The sequence below is a fragment of the Bos indicus genome, chromosome 10, assembly GCF_029378745.1.
Source record: "Bos indicus isolate NIAB-ARS_2022 breed Sahiwal x Tharparkar chromosome 10, NIAB-ARS_B.indTharparkar_mat_pri_1.0, whole genome shotgun sequence".
Lineage (NCBI taxonomy): Eukaryota > Metazoa > Chordata > Mammalia > Artiodactyla > Bovidae > Bos > Bos indicus.
This window is the reverse complement of record NC_091769.1, coordinates 80,828,960-80,846,491: the sequence shown is the minus strand read 5'-3', so window position 1 is coordinate 80,846,491 and position 17,532 is coordinate 80,828,960. Positions and strand designations below refer to the sequence as shown.

The 17,532-nt window shown below is 46.2% G+C and overlaps 1 protein-coding gene across 5 annotated transcripts in view; it reads right to left on the bottom strand.

Moving 5' to 3' along the window:
• Positions 1-3,370: 3,370 nt before the first annotated feature.
• Positions 3,371-17,532, bottom strand: part of EXD2 (exonuclease 3'-5' domain containing 2) — a 60,713-nt gene continuing 46,551 nt past the window's right edge. For all 5 annotated transcript variants that reach the window (XM_070797760.1, XM_070797764.1, XM_070797762.1 and 2 more), the window contains 5 exons: positions 16,968-17,299; positions 15,731-15,837; positions 15,341-15,476; positions 13,867-14,223; positions 3,371-11,523 (listed from right to left, as the gene is read on the bottom strand). In XM_070797760.1, coding sequence (XP_070653861.1) covers positions 11,307-11,523; positions 13,867-14,223; positions 15,341-15,476; positions 15,731-15,837; positions 16,968-17,299 — 1,149 coding nt within the window. In that variant the 3' untranslated portion in view covers positions 3,371-11,306. The remainder of the gene's footprint in view (positions 11,524-13,866; positions 14,224-15,340; positions 15,477-15,730; positions 15,838-16,967; positions 17,300-17,532) is intronic.

The window sequence follows — 17,532 nt, the reverse complement described above, 5'->3', positions numbered from 1 at the left end:
AAAGGAGATATTGGAAGAATGTGCAAGAGATTGTTACATCCAGGGATACCTCTGAGGAGGGGACCTTGAGGTGAACAGGAGTGGGAGATTTCACTGTATATTCATTGTTTTATAGCTTTGGGATGTTTTGCCACATGCACTCATCACCTCTTCAGTGTAAAACTTTTTTAAAGCAAGAGTGTTTTCCTTTCTCTTTCTTCTACCGCGGGCCCCTCTGCAGCTCAGCTCCTAGCTGGGGAGGAGGAGCCCCTGGTGGGGCTGGCGTCAGCCTCTGGAAGCTGCCCCTAAGCCCAAGCCCTCGCTGGCCAACAGCCCAGCTCCCCCGGCGCCTGAAGAGGGTCTGCGGACGCACAGTGCTTCCGGCTGCCCTTGCTAGTGACTCTCCGGCTGTGCTGTCAGAGCTGGTACAGGACCTCCATTCAAGGGCCAGCCCTGATGACTCCAGCAGCCAGACAGAGGCAGAGGGACCTACGAATTCGGCAGAGAGGGAAGTGCATCCAGCCTTCAATCCACCAGATCTGGCTATTCCCTTTCAAAGACAGATCGCCTTTTGTGGTGTGTTTTCTGCTGCTAATACAACATGAAGACAGAAACATGAAAGAAAAAGAACAAAAGGGCCAGAGATGAGTGGTGAGAAAGGGTTTCTAAGGCGCCTCCTTCTCCCCACGCTGCCCGCCTCTGCTGGGCAGAGCTGGGCTGTGGTCCCACGTCCCTGGTTTCTCAGCCGCGCGACCCAGCTCCTCCTCATGGCATCCACCCGGCCTTCCTCTTCACCTCCTCTTCCGACTGTCCCCTTCAGTGGGTGCTGGGCCGTCCACCCCTCCTGTCCATCTCCTCCTCCTCCGGCTTGCCTACTGCACTGCCACTCTGCCCAGCAACAGCTGCCGCGGCTAAGGGCAGCTTAGACGTTTCCCAAGACGAAGGCTGCTGCTACCTGCCCCACCACGTGGGGTTGCTCAAGGTAGGTTCCTCCAAGCCTCCCTTCTTTATTTCCAGGGTCAGTAAAGCCCGGGTGAGGCCAGGAGGATGATTGAGACGCGGAGACAGACAAGGAGCCGCAGATGGAGATGCACTCTTGGGAGAGATGAGAAGATACAGGGCGTGAGGAAAAGCAGCCTCGGGGAAGGAAAAGGCAGAGAGTGAAAACCAACAAAAGTGTAATAAATCCGAAAACCAGAAGGGCCTGAAGAGAAACTATCCAGAGAGAAGGGGTGTGAGGTCAGAAGGGAGAAGCAGGAGGGGTGGGGATGGAGGCCGAGGAATGGCGCAACAGAAATCTCTCAGGAAGGGTCACTCACCTCCCGGAGCTGTCGGGCTTGTTGGCTGCAGCGAGCTGAATCTATTTAAAAACACACCAGGCATTTTGCCTCGTTCTGTTTCCCTGCCCAGAAAGGGCTGGAGCCAGAGGCTCAGGGAACCGTTCCAGCCTTAGGACCCTGCACGGGCCACAGGGCTGAAGACCCGCTTGCCCTTTCTGGGAATCACCCACCTTCGCTTGCGAGTTGCGGGGGCCACTCAACGCGCAGCATCCTGATGGCAGTCCCTAAGGTTACCGGTGTCATCCGCTTCCCACTGGGAAAGACTCGACCATGTCCTTCATTCTGTCTTCAAGCTAGTTGAAAAGCAGATGCTGCTCAAATGGACAGCTGCTCTAAAGGGATGCTCCAAGAGAGCTCCCTGACCCGTGGGAATACACTTAACGATGACTGGAGGGGCCTGGGGTGGATTGGATTACAGCGAGACAAAGTAGAGAATGTGAAAGGACATCAAGGATAAAATGGCCCTGGGGAAACCATATGGGACTTGAATGGGAAAAACCTGTGCATCTTTTGGAACGCTCTGACCTGGAGATGATCCGACTCCTCATCCACCTGGCACAGAGGGGTACAAAATTAGAAGTGGCTAGGAGTAGTGGCCAAGGAAAGCCATCCGTGCAGACTTTGTTTTCTCCCCTGCTGAGAGGGTGGGTCTGAGAGGTTCTTCCTTCCCTGGCTCTGGAGCCCATTATATTGTGTAAAATACTTTTCAAGGCTGAATATAAGTCCTCTGCTCTGCATGAGATTTACATTCTTGAGAAACTTAGTGTACAAATCACACCAAATTTTGCTTGCCACAGGAGTTGGCTTTTCAAAATAAATTTGAGGTCAGCCCTATGTTTAAAAAGGATGGCTTTTGAAGGTGAATAATCATCCTGGTTCATGTTTGTAACTTTGGAATTTTAAATGTCGATTTGGGTGGTCATGGCAGTTACGGGGGAGGGGATGGGGTGAGGGGGGCTGCCTAGAGATCCATCTACAGTTTCCTTTTAAGTTGCAGTGAAACATTACGTTAAAACAAACCCAAAACCTAAGTAGATAAGTGTGTTGCAGGAGCTACTGCTGAAGAAATAAGACATTAAAAAAATTTATTACAGAAACTTTTAAATATATATTAAAAGAAGTAGAAAGCCTAATGTAAAAAAAAACCCAGCCTAGACACTTAACAACTCATGGCCGATCCTATGAGAAACATGGACTTTGGGCCAGATGACAGATCCAGAGGATGAGCTTTGTATAGTGTAAGACAAATAGGTTCGTTCTACTGAGGCTGCAGGATCCAGATTTCTATACAAATGCCCTAGACCAGAGCCTAGAAGACTAGAGCTTAGAGTATGAGGAGAAGGGCAGAGACATTCTTATTTAGCAAAGAAACCTAAGACTTAAAAGCAAACACACACATTCGCATTCCATTTCTGCCCCTCTGAAGGATGCACAATGCACAAGTCATAGTAACAGTGGTTACTGTCAGGAAGGGAAGGACTGGGGAGGAGGTCCTTGTTCATTATATGTTTAAAAACAAATTTTGTCCTACGTGCACGTAATATTTCTTCTTAAAAGCAACTTGTTAAAAACAAACATGAAGCTTCGCTGTACCCAGTTCCCCTGGGAGTGACAAAAAACCTCCAGACTGCCTGGACTCAGACCACCAATGTCATCACATTTTGACCTGGATTTGCTGTGTTACACTAATCTGCTCAGCCACCTGAATGTACAACCTCCCAACCCCAAGCTGTACATCATCAGGATGTATGTTTCATGTAATACACAAACTCCAGCCCTTCATGATTACATGAATTAGTCGCTATGTTTGACCGCAGGGACTAGAGCCCACCAGGCTCCTCTCTGATCATGGGATTTCCTAGGCAGGAATACTGGAGTGGGTTGACATTTCCTTCTCCAGGGGATCTCCTTGGCTTAGGGATCAAATCCATGTCTCCTGCATTGACATGTGGATTTTTTACCACTAAGCCACCAGGGAAGTCCCCTAATGACATAGGTGTGTATATATATATATATATATATATATATATATATACACACACACACACACATTTGTCAAAATTCACCGAGCTGTACTTGTAAGATTTGTATGCTTTATTGCATTTTCACTATATTACACTCCAATAAAGTATTATTAACAGCAGCAAACATTTCAGCCCTTGTGTACAAATAAACCAAAGAATCACCATTTGGGGGTTTATTGGGTTGGTGGTTCAGAGAAAACAGTTGTTTTGAGAAAACAACATGATGTGGACTTTCTGCAAAAACTTGCTCCTTGGAAGCTACCGCGACAGCATGTGCTTTTGGTTAAGCATTCCATGGCTGAAACGCAACTCGATGCTAAAATGCCGAGAGGATGAGGCAAAATCTTGGCCAAGGTCAAGCTCTGCTGATGGTTTGAGGGGGGATGGCAGCCAACTCTCTGCACTTGTGTAACATTTAAAAAAGAAAAACTAACCCAAGTCATCTTCTGTTCCGTTTCAGAGCCAACTTTAGTCTTGCTCATTGTATCCAAGAACTCAGAGGAAGCCATATGGGCTACAGCTCGGGCTGACCAAACCTCCAGGGCCAAACATACAGATCTTGATTGGAAAGGAACTGAGCCAACTGACTGGGGCTCCAATTGGCGCTGTGAGATGTAACAAAGTGAAGTGAAAGTCGCTCAGTCATGTCCAACTCTTTGCGACCCCACGGACTGTCCATGGAATTCTCCAGGCCTGAACACTGGAGTGGGTAGCCTATCCCTTCTCCAGGGGATCTTCCCAACCCAGGGATCGAACCCAGGTCTCCCCCATTGCATGTGGATTCTTTACCAGCTGAGCTATCAGGGAAGCCGGAGATAAAACAAAAGATGTCTACATTTTAGGAGAGGGGAGAGATATATACGTTAGCCTCCTTTTTGGCAATCTGTTCGTTGATCCAGAACAACAACAAAATGACCCCAATATGGTAGAAAAAGGGGGACTCATGTCTACATTGAAGTGATTATTGTGAAAAGAGCTTCAAGTTTAGCATACTTGGTACAAAATTTATGCAACACAAAGCCAATACACCATAACCTCTTTGGGACCGAAATGAAGCACAATGATGGACTGGAATATGTATCTTTTGCCAGGTCACAGAGAATGGATACACAGAGGGGAAAATGTCTCTTGGTAGCTTATAAAATACAATCTTTACATTTTGCATGTGTCTGTCTCGCTGGTGGCCAGAAAGGTAAGCAGGACAAAGGCCCAGGTGGGTCAGGGTTATAGAAAGGCAGGCCCTAGAGACTTCTCAAGTGTCCCTGGCAGTTAATTGTCTTAGGACGCATGGATGGAGAACAATGTGTTAACACAGTGGACCCCTCAAATTTTCTTAGGTAGTCCTGACAGCATAAAAAGAGAATATTAACTTACTGATTTAACGTTTTCCTTTCCAAGTGCCCAGTTATTCAATTCTCTCTCTATGGCACAGCCTCAACATCTCCGATCTTTAAATGAGAAACCTTGTTTTCTTCCTCCCCAGCATCCTCCCATTTACAACACTTGGCAAAGATGCCTCATTTCTATTCCATGCCAATTTCTTATTAAGCCTTACGGCACTGGCAATGTGGGTGAAGATAAAGATTTCTCTTCTTTACTGTCAAATAGTGAACGGAGTAGAAATGTGAGTTCCTTAAGGCCACACTCAGTGCATCTCTGGTGAGAGGAGTACTTTGACCCCAGGTGGAGCTCCGGATGGAGGGAGCAGGCTTGGCCCTAGTCAGCAGGCTGAGAGGACACAGCGTGGCATCCTGGCTTCCTCACCCCGCTTCCCTTCATGCACAGCTGCATTCCCAGGGCTGGGATGGGATGAGAAAGTGAAACCAAGCAGAAGGTACACAGCACCCACGGGAGAGCGCCACATCAAACAACAGGGGGATGTATTACAGAATGCCACGCTAGTAGGCCCCTTACGGCACAGCTAATTCAAACTCCTAGTTTTATCGGTACAGAAAGGAATCCAAAAAAGTTAAGTGATTGGTCCAAAGACACATAGCTGATGGCCAGAACCAGACACTATCACCAAGGCCTCTTGATCCTCCAATACACTATACAATTGAGTTTGAAGTAAAGTCAAAGTCACTCAGTCGCGTCTGACTCTCTGCAACCCCATGGACTACACAGTCCATGGAATTCTCCAGGCCGGAATACTGGAGTGGGTAGCCTTTCCCTTCTCCAGGGGATCTTCCCAACCCAGGGATCGAATCGAGGTCTCCCACATTGCAGGCGGATTCTTTACCAGCTGAGCCACAAGAAGCAAAATATAAAGGTAAGTCCAAAAAAGAATACATTTGAATCCGTTCTAATGAGGTGGATGAAACGGGAGCCTATTATACAGAGTGAAGTAAGCCAGAAAGAAAAACACCAATAAAGTATACTAACGCATATATATGGAATTTAGAAAGATGGTAACGATAACCCTGTACATGAGACAGCAAAAGAGACACTGATGTATAGAACAGTCTTTTGGACTCTGTAGGAGAGGGCGAGGGTGGGAGAATGGCATTGAAACGTATAATATCATATGTGAAACAAATCGCCAGTCCAGGTTCGATGCATAATACAGGATGCTTGGGGCTGGTGCACTGGGATGACCCAGAGGGATGGTATGGGGAGGGAGGTGGGAGGGGGGTTCAGGATGGGGAACACGTATACACCCGTGGCGGATTCATGTTGATGTATGGCAAAACCAATACAATATTATAAAGTAATTAGCCTCCAATTAAAATAAATTTATATTTAAAAAAAAAGGTAAGTCCATGGACTATGCTCCCATCCTCCCCCACCAACCAAATAAATGTACATTCTTTAAAACTGCCCATGTCCCAGTCTCCTATTTCTTTCCACCCCTACCAGCTCACTAAGCTCAAATTTCGGATTCTCATCCAGGACTTAATAGATACCCTGGTGGTCTGAGCAGTCAGAATCCCAACTTTGCCCCAGCATGTTGCAACCTGAGAAGGGAGATCTTTGGGAAGCAGGTGTAGCGTGTAAGTAGCCTCTAACAACTCAGGAATATCTGGACCACACATCACGTTGATAATAACGCTGACTGTAAACTTAGCGGTTCTTGAAGCTTATGCTGGCAGGAAGGCAACAGGCTACCCATCAGGCAAAAGAGAAAAAATCAAGAATTAAAAGCAAATAAGGAAGTTGCAAGGAGGGCAAACGCCTTGAGTTCGGTCTGGAGGATGTGAGATTAACTATCTCCACTCAGTCCGACAGTGACCTTCTAAGGCAAGTACCACTGCCTTAGAAGAGGGAACACCCAGGAAGTGTGGACTAGGGCTTCCAACACTCCCTCTTCCTGTGCACAGGAAGTCAGCTCCTGCTTATCCCACAGGACTGCCCATTTGGTGACTGGGTGCCAACAACCAAGTTGGACACAGACAAGGCTAGTGAGGAGGAAATAATGGTCTAATGTACTTCCCACTTTCCCAAATAACATGTTGCTAGTTAAGTAAGGGCCGTGGTGCCACAGGCAAAGGCATCTCCCTGGTAGAGTGGGTGGAACAGGTACTTTTGAACAAGTGGAATGATCATTTGGCTGCATGTCAGTCCAGCTCCATCACCTGATGCAAAACTGCCCCAGGACTGGGGACAGACGGAAGGTTTTTGGCTCCAGCATGAGGGGGCAACTTGGGGAATACCTAAAAAGAGTAAGTCGGTTCCAAAAAAAGTATTTTGAGGATTATGTATAATTTTTACATTATCCAATCAAGAGTCCACTATACGAGAACTGGGGCTTCCCTGGTGGCTCAGTGGTGAAGAATCCGCCTGCCGGTGCAGGAGATGTAGGTTCGATCCCTTGGTGGAGAACGTCTCCTGGAGGAGGAAATGGCAAAACACTTCAGTATTCTTTTTTTTTTTTTTCACTCCAGTATTCTTGCCTGGGAAATCCCATGGACAGAGGAGCCTGGACGGCTACAGTCCATGCATGCTCGCTAAGTTGCTTCAGTCGTGTCCAACTCCTTGGAAATCTATGGACCGTGGCCTACCAGATTCCTCTGTCCGTGGGATTCTTCTGGTAAGAATATTGGAGTGGGTTGCCATGCCTTCCTTCAGGGGATCTTCCCAACCAAGGGATCGAACCTACATCTCTTAAGTCTCCTGCACTGGGAGGCAGGCTCTTTACCACTAGCGATACCTAGGGAGCCCCCGTTGTAGTCCATGGGGGGTGGTAAAAACATCAGACATGATTTAGTGACTAAACAAAAACAATACAAGAATAATTCTTACACCCTCTTATAGTTTATCTCATCCAAGAAAAACTGATTCTCAACTGCATTCCTGAGGGATGAGGTACTCTAAAAATGACCAAGTAAAGAACAGAAAAAACGAGACCAGAAAGAAGAATCCTTTTAAAATACGTAATAAATTAGCAAACTAGTAAACTGAGAAACTATGGTACCTCTTAGAGGATGAGACATAATGAATTGAAAAAAATAGATGAATGAATGAAAAACTCAGAGAGGTAAGATAACAAAGAATTTAAATAATAGTCAAATGTTAGGGCCCCAAACATTAGAATAGGAAGCTGAACAAAAGCTCTTTCTGTCTGCTGGGCTCCTGAGAGTCTAAAATGAGGGATTAAAATGGCTTTATTTCAACAGAACACATTTTGCCATCTGATCTCTGTCTGTGACATGGATAAGAATAAGTAACTTATGGCTGCACTCTTAAGAGGGAAACAAATCCCTGAATATCATGCTTTGTTCGCTTTAGGATGGCAAATCAGTAATTGCTTGTTTATCCGTGGGGGGGAAAAAAGGCCATAACCTTTATTTTAAAATAAAATTTTTTATTTTTAATTAATATGTTTTACAATTTTCTTTTAAAACAAACAGTATTTCCAAAAATCACTGCTGCAAGGAGGAATGAGGCAAGGAAGGATGGGAGCAGAAGGGAAGCAGAAAAAAGACTCTGAGGCTGCAATCGTAATGTTCAGGCACATCAGAGGGGCCTTTGCTGTGACACTGTCTGCTCACTGCTGCTCACAGAGAAGGAAACTCAGCGAATGCCCTAGGGCGTGAGGGAAAGGGTCAAAGGCAAACATTCCCATCACAGAAACCCCTAAAAATGGATATCAATTTGTACTCACTCCAGCAACATGCCTCCCCCTCCTTGCAATCCAATTTCTAAGGTTCTAACCTAAATAAGTTAGCAAAGTTATAGTCAAAGATTTACACACAAAAAAGTTCATTGCATACATCATTGATATTAGCAAAGGATCCAAAGCAACCAAAAATTTCAACAGTGTGGGCATGGATAATAAAGTAAGGTAGAGTTACTGGAAATCTACTTTCAAAGATTTAAAGAGACAAGAAATTACTTATGATACCAGGTTAAATGAAGGAAAAATAGGATACTAAGCTATATATATGACTCTCAAGCCTGTTTAAATACTACACACAATATATGCATTTTTAAATACTGAAAGGAAATTCATAAACATACCTGCAGAGATTAGGTTTGTTCTACACGGAGGGATGATGGATTTTCATTCTTTCTTTAGATTCATCTCTAACAAGCATACACATGACTTTTATATCAGAAGAAAAAATTATTTAAAAATATGCCTACCCTAAAATGACTCATTTGAGATAGCTATTGTCAGTCTTAGGGACAGGCTGCTAAAGTCCAAGGCTGATTTAAAAACACGAAAAGATTCAAATCTAAACAGCGTGTGTTCTAAAAAGGACAGAGATTGCGTGTGCCATAGTCCAGATTTTTCCTCTGTCTTGGCTGCTGGCTCTGTGGTATTAAGCTCTGCAGGGAGTTCTACTGGAGAACCCATTCCTTCTACCCTCAGCAACCACAGCTCCTTAAACGACCTCTTAGGACATGATTCTCACCTCTAAGTGTGAGGATACAGGGAAAGAGAAAGGGAGTGCCCTACTCTCTTAAGAGAAAGAGGTTTTTCTTATAAAACTTATCAAAATGACTCAAAACCAGATATACACAATCTGAAACATAAGTCGTGAGTTATGTCCAAGGTTCGGGTATAAAAGCCACTTATTTCTCAAGAATGCTTATAAAGCAAGAGCTACAGGCGCCCCCTTGTGGCAAGCTTGACTACTACGATGACCACCCATCCGTTTGGTCCTCTGCCGCGGGCTCCAGTGAAGTGACAGCCCCGTAACAACCTAGTGTGCTGAACACAGGGCCCCCAAAGCAGCTGGTACTATTTGTTTTCAAGAGTTTTTGATTTAGACCCCAAAAACACCTATTTGAGGACGAGTGGGAAGGGAAGAGGAAAAAAATGCAAGATGTGCATGTGTGGTGGGCTGCTGTCCAGGGGTCAAAGCTAGGGGTGGGGGTGGGAGGCGGGGTGGGGTGGGGTGGGATGGGATAGGGGAGTCTGTGCATACATACCATGGGCTTCCCACGTGGCGCTAGTGGTAAAGAACCTGCATGCCAATGCAAGTTAGACATAAGAGATGTGGGTTAGATTCCTGGGTGGGGAAGATCCCCTGGAGAAAGGAATGGCAACTCACTCTAGCATTCTTGCTTGGAGAATCCCACGGTCAGAGGTACCCGGCAGGCTATACAGTCCATAGGGTCGCACAGAGTCAGACACGACTTAAGTGACTTAGGACACACCATGGGCTGCCACACAGCAGGGACCTATAGGATAAAGATCTCCTTCCCCAAGAGTATTCACTGATTTTACAAAGTTATAAAGCAAAAAGTTTTACATTTACAATTCATGAACTTTGTGCTTAGAAGTTGTTTTACTTATCAATGTTAGAGCAGCCATCACCAACTCAGGCACAGCTCCAAAACAGAGTTCCTGTTGAATTATGGCCATAAAAAATTTTTTTAAAGCTTGTTAAAATCTTGTAAGGTAAGAAAGTTTTCCTTATACTTTAAAAAAAGATCCTAATCACTAATAAGTTGATTTCATGCTCAAAGTGGTGGCCTCACATTTAGAAAGATGAGAAACACCACCGTTTTGAACATCAAAACGGGTTAATTAATCCCAGTGTCCCAGGCAAGATGGGAGATGGAGAAATCCTCTCACTGCAACCTGACCAAATGGCTCTGGGAGAGAATTAAAGAGCTTAAAAGAGGTCAGTATTGCAAATCTGATAGAACACAGAACACTGAAGGGACCAGATACTGATTCTGAGAAAAGATAATCTTCCTCTCAGAAAGGGATTACGCTAAAAACCTTGACGTTCTGGGCAGGATTGCAACAAACAGCCAAAAGCTGAGCAAATCATCCAAGTTCTCTAGGGAGGTGGTGCTCGTGCTTCTCTGTGGCCCACCCAGGCCTCTTTCCAAAAAGAATCCCCTCCAGGGCTAGGGTGAAAACACGTGGCAGGAAGCTGCTGCCTTGGCCCTGAACAAGTAAAGGGGAGCATTTTCAAGGATGTGTAATAAACCGAAGCAGCCCAGCTGGGCCGGATCCCCATCCAGGTGAGCTCCAGCACAGCATCAAGCCAAAGAACTTCTAATCATGAGGCTGAGCTGGGAGTATGAATCCAACCCCCTTCTATCTCTCCAACCTCTAGAAGAACGTTTTATTTTTTTCTCCCTCCTAACCAGATGGGATTGAAATACTTGACAGCTCCTGTTTGAGATAAACCAACATGCTGGACAGGGAAGAAAAAAATATTAAAAACTTGAGAGTCTTGACAAGACACTTCAGGAAGAATCCTTCATGTGTCGCCTGTACAGGCAAAGCATTATAGGGAGAGGGGAAAAATATGAAGGCCAAGGTTCCCGTTTGTCCAGAAAAGGGTGGAATAGAGAATTCTCACTCTGCCCAGCTGAAATTCAGGAGCACCCCTGAAAGCAACAGCCTTGCTCCACCAGAAGCATCCTGGGATGATCACGACGGGTTAGTATTGTGAGTTGTGTCACCAGAATCTGACAATGACATTAAAACAGGAAGAGGTGACTTGGCACCCCCCGGCTCCAGCTTCCCAGGCGTCCTAACCCGGAAGGGAGGCGGCGATCACGACAGCTTGATGGGAAGGTCCTCCCCGTATTTCCGGAGCAGCTTCTGATGGTTGTGGTCCACCGACCACTGCTGGGGCAGGTGCCGGGGCTGCATGGAGTCCAGGAAGTGCTGCCGCCAGCGGCTCTCCAGCTGCATGAGGGAGCGCAGCCCGCCCTGGGTGTGGCGCTGCACCACCTTCAGCCCGTGAGGAATGTAGTTTTCATTGGAAATCCTGCCAAGACACGAAGGACAAGGGTCTGAGGAAAGCAAGCACAGGACAGCATCTCAACAGCTCCAGGTGCTGTGGGCCAAGGGGCTGCCATGGGGTACAGAGAGAGGCTATGGACTCCTGAGGGGCGGCTACTTTGATGCTTTTAAAAACATCTTTCCCATATCTGACTTTCTAAAAATAGTTTGAACATACTAAGCACAATCAATCCCAGAGAAGGCATCTGGGGATTCTGAGCTATACTTATGGGAAGGCCACTGCACAATGCTCAACCCTACTAGCGAGGGCCCACTGCCTAGCGGATGATGGGTGGAGAACAGAGGTCTTTCATTTACTCAAGGGTTTCCTTCCTATCGGCTCACCCTTCTTTTTTTTTTTTTAATATTTATTTATTTGACTGCACTGAGTCTTAGTTGCAGCACGGAGGATCATCAATCTTATTGCAGTATGTGGAATCTTTAGCTTCGGCCTGTGGGATCTAGGGCTTCCCTGGCAGCTTAGATGGTGAAGGATCCATCTGCAGTGCAGGAGACTCGGGTTCAGATCTAGTTCTATCAGATCCAGGGATAGAACCTGGGCCCCCTGCACTGGGAGCGCAGAGTCTTAGCCACTGGACCACCACGGAAGTCCCTCGCCCTTCTTTTAAGCTACTCATTCTGATCGATACTTAGTCTTTATATGAGCTCTTCCATCAGCCCACGTGTTCCGGGTTTTCATCACAGTGTAATACTTGAATGTAAAATAAAGGCGACATATTTCTTTGGTGCCTTCATTCTCATACAAAGAAATGCCAAACCACATCCACAAGACGTGTTTTGGTCACAACGAAATGCTACCGTGGTTGCTCAGTTGCACAGCTCGTGCTGTTTAATGAGAAGATGAAGCCCTGCTTCCTTTCTCACTAAGATGCCTTGTGAACAGTGCCACCAGCTCCTGTGAATGAAAGGCTTTCTCTGTCTGGGATTCAGTTCTTCTCCCTGCGTCTACAGCCCACTCTCAATCCTCCCCGTCAAGCCTGTTCGTGCCCTCCAGGTATTTGTGGGGCATTTTCTTATTTAGCTCACAAGCATACCATTAACTTGCCTAACTTCCCTCAAACAGCTGTTCTTCTTGGTCCTAGACATCCAAGCCCAGCACCCTCCCATCCAAGGCAGCAAGATGAATTTACTAGATAGGCTGGTCACCAAAAGGGGAAATGTAGCTGTTTTAGGAAATACATTTGGGAACTGGTTAAAGGAGCCTGTCTCCTTAATTTGTAATATAATCTTAACCTTAATTTTGAGGTATCTAAAATAAAGTTTGGAAAATAGTCTTAAGAATAATTTTTAAATCTTGAAAGATCTAAAAAAATACAGGATACAATGTTAGCAGAAACCAATAAGAAATCTAAATCCTACCTCACAGGGTTGTTATAAGAAATAATTAAGGCAATTAATATAAAGTTTATTAACTGGGCTAAATAGATTAGCATATCTATAAAAATTTGTTCAATAAATATTTGTTGCTATAATTAAGTTTATGGGGGTATTTTTAAAAAATAACAAAACACTATAGGCAACCAGCAGGACTATCAGGACTTGTGAACTTATCAATTACTTCAATCCCTGGAAAGAACTGACAAGTTGGGAAGCAAACTATAATAGGCAGCCCAGAGTTTTTATCATCTGGGCCATGTTGCCATTCATTTCTCAGGACTATAAAATGCCTCTCATCTAGGGACACTGAATTAAATGATATGAATTCAATGAATTCGACTAGGTACTCAGGGGGAAAGAGAAAGCAAGCAAGGAAGTAAAAACATAAAAAGTAATTTAAATACTAACAGCAATCCTGGCCAACATGCCATTCAGCAGGCCAATACCCTGGAGGGCAGGTTAGAGACAGGAAACATGAACCGCTGTGTCTCAATTCCCACCGACCTGGATACGGGAAAAGATGCAAAACCACACACACTGTACTTCACAGGCGACTCCAGAGACTGGAGGGGTATTTCTTGACTCTGATTTTCCTCTTATGTGCTGACCAGAAGATTTCCTTCTGCAGAGAATGCATAAGGTTCAACTCCAGTGCCTTTGAACTCTCCTGCTCATTATGAAAATGGCTGGACATATGGATATGATCTTAAAAGGTCAAGGACAGAAGGCAAGTCTCCTCTAGAAAGTTAATCAGCAAACAGATTGCTCTGTCCTAGGTGCTTGGTTATTTTGAGCCACACAGACTTAGTGGGGTGAGCCCGAGGCTGCCGCAGGGTACCTGCTTCTGCCGTACAGGCACTCAAACCGAGCAGCTGGCGTAAAGACTCTAGCCCAGTCCTCACTCCCCTCTGAGCAGGACCGCAGATCATACCTGGTCTCCAGGCTGGCTGCCTCCTGAAGCATCTCCTCCGTGACCCTGTCTGTGCGGTAAAACTCTCGCAGCCCCTGCAGCAGCTCCTCCTTCCGGTGCGCAGGCAGGCTCTCGGCGTTGAGCAGGGCCCTGGCCCCCGAACGCACCTGCCGGCGCTCAGGATCCTCCAGCAGGCGCAAGCCCTCCTCGGAGCCAATGGGGGCCTGGAACTCCCTGGCCAGCTGCTGCTTCAGGTGGATGTCGTAGTAGTTGGAGATGGCGTGGCAGGAGGTGCAGAGCAGCAGCACATCGTGGGAGTTATGGTCCTTCATCTCGATGGGGAAGTGCTTCCGGTACTCGTGCGGGATCACGTTCTTCCTAAGGGAGCCGGCACAAGGCAGCGCGCATTAGCCGACAACACAGACGGAGCACGGAGTCGGCAGGTGCCCCACTGGGATTCTGATCTGGGCCTAAACACGACTGAGGAGCTGGGGCCCCGCAACCCAACAGCCATGACGTAAAGGCCCGACTACCTAGTCCAGTCTCCACCCACCTGCCTACGGCCCTTGGGTCCCCCTCTCCTTGAAGTGAGCGCAGACCACCGGCTCCCCAACTCCTCGGGCAAGCCAGGGGTAGGAAGAGGCTAATAGCCACCTCTGGGAAGGCTGTGCTCCCCAACGGAAAAGTATCTGAGAAATGAAAAGAAATTCTAATGGCCTTTAACATCTGGAAAATAACTCTCTCAAAGCACGCAGCAGGTAACCACTACTCCCGAAATTTTGGAAGCCTGGTGACCTGTAAGAGCCCGTGTCCTTCATCTGAAGAATCCTTTACTCTCAAATTATTTCCCTGGTTATTCATCGAAGTCCATCACTGTCTTCTAAGGAAAACTAAGCTCTCAGGGAAAACTCCTGGCCACCACAACTGTTTGTCTCACTTTGCAAGGAGAGATAGGAGCCAAGTGAGTTACCACTCCTCAGTAGCCAGGGAGAAAGCCCAGGTGTCTGTGTACCCGGGCCCAGTGGTAACGTCACCTTCATTGCCTGGGGACCTTGACGCAGAATAATCTCAGACTATTCCAGAGGGTGCCTTCAGGTCACCTGGATACTGATGTACCCAGGGTCACAAAGCCTGTGAGCCACTCAGGGGAGGATCGCAAGGACACAGAGAGGCAGCTTCTGAAGGAACTGGTCTCCGTTCCTTCATGAGCAAAAGGGCACGACTCTCTTCATGACAAACTGTTTTGACAAGCGTGTTTCATTCTGAAAACCAAAAACTGGCTCTGGTGGGGGGCAGGGGGTCGTGGCAGGCACCACTACAGCAAGGCCAGGCAGAGTGTCGAAGCTCTCGGGGACACTGAGATGCCCCCTGGGGACAAGTCTCTAAGCCAAAGGGGCAGCCTCAACCAAGCCCGCCGAGGGCCCTGCATGTGGCTTGAAGGGCTACTTCCATCAGAGGCAGACAAGAGGGCAGCCCCACCCTGCTGGACACTTACCGAATGTACGAGTCTTTCTTGCCACACACCACACACAGATTCTCTTTAACCATCAAGTAGTAGTCTCCCGGGGATTCTGGTCTGCCCGCAGGTTCAAACTGCAGCTTGACCACAAAAGGTTCTTCGCTCACCAGCTCTTAGAGGAAAGAGGCAGCGTTAGAGCATGACTGCCCGCCCACCTCTCCCCCAGGAAGAAGCACCACCTCAGTGGTTCTCTGCTGTATTCTGGGCAGAGATCACTATTTCTGGGCTTTGAACAGCTCCATCCCACGTGTCTCTAGGGCTCTCTGCCTTCTATGCATCGCAACCCCCTCCCTTATCTCAGCCCCACTCCAGTCAGTACCCACATGCTCCCAATTATAAATCAAACATGACGGCTGAATCTCAAACCTCCGATGCCTTTGTCCAGGTACCACTGAGCTTTTCTTCGATCACAAGTGCAGAGGGGCTGTCCATCTGGAGCGTGGAGAAAGCAGTTATCGTACAGAGGTGATTTTCTGGGGGGAAGGGAGAGAGAAATCTAAAATTTGGAGCAAACTATTGATCAAGGTATCAGCTACCTTCCTATATTCTGAGTGACCCAAGCCATTCATAGGGTCATACGTTACATTTATGGGGGGAAAAAAAAAATGGTGAGAAACCATGTTTATTCCTCCATCTACAATGGGCTAGGAAAGAGAAATTAAAGTGAACTAGTTTATACCATTAGTTTTTATATTTATAGATTGGGAAATTAGTGTTTACATGGTTCTACCATCAAAGCAAGCAGGAACAGAACATGAAGAAACTTCCCTGTAATCCCTTGATTAAACCAAGTCAATTAAAATTCAAGCTAAAATGATGAATGCCTTGTGGATTTATTTCTGGCCCATACGCAATACTCGCCTCACTCTAATCATCTAATTCCTAAAGGCATTTTGCTTAGAGGAACCAAACTTCCACTCCAAAGTATTTATTAGTCATCATTCTGCAATAGGGACATAAGCTGTACAGGAAAATTCTCATTGACTAGAGAATAACATAAGTTTAGGGCCTGGATACCATTCTAAATAACCAAATACCAAATGAGTAAGAAATCAGATGATGCATTTCTCCTGAAAAGTCTGAGGCACTTCATGTTACTTTGCTCTCCTGAAGCAAGCAAGGAATAATAATTATACCCCCTGGTGGCTCAGATGGTAAAGAATCTGCCTGCAATGCAGAGGATCCAGGTTCAATCCCTGGGTCAGGAAGATCCCCTGGAGAAGAGAATGGCAACCCACTTCAGTATTCTTGCCTGGAGAATCCCATGGACAGAGGGGCCTGGAGGGCCACAGTCCATAGTGTTCACAACTGAGTGACCACACTTTCACTTTTCTCATCTATAATAGAATACAGATCTAAGGTTGTATCGAGGTCAGTGACGAAGCTAGGCTAAACACTCCTCATTTCCACTGCTCAAAATAAAACAGTAGAAGGGTAAATAAAAGGGAAAAGTACACAAATAAAGGCTAGCTCCAAATGTCCCTGAAGGAAAGGAAAAATAAAAATCCTTGGAGAGCCTTCTTCCAAGACCCAGGGTAAAGCATCATGCCTTTTGCTGCAGGCCGTGGAACTGAACCTACCAGACACAGAAAAACTCAGTTACCTGGCAGAATAGCCCACTCCCAGGGGCTTTCTTTTATGTTTTCTGGGGTCTCTCCCTTGCTGGTTGCCTGGCATCATTCCATCAGCTTTCGACTTCTTATTTCTTGTCTTCTGCTGAGATTCTGTTGCTTCCCCATTAACCTCTTCTCCTGATCGGCTAAGCCCTTTACTTCGGAATGGGATATCTACCACATCCTGACATTTCTCTAAGATTTTTCTCCAGACAATGTGGTCATCGTTTTCTTCTAGAGTCGAATTCCTAGAGAAAGGGTATCCAAGAAGATGGAGAAAGAGAGCCACTGAAATCTGGGCATCCCTGGCAGCATAAATTACCTGAAGAGAAAAGTCAGAGATCAGTAGAATCCAGAAGGCGAACCAGAGAGAGCAAGTTCAAAGTCAAAGACAAGAGACCGCTTCCAGATTCTAACTCAAGATGCACAGTAACTCAGGCACCATCTACTCCTTAACACCTTTTCATTCCAAAGAAAATTAAAACTAGACAAAAAAAATCAAATGGTATAATGAACCCTCATGTAACATAGATAAAATAATGACTTATTCTACAT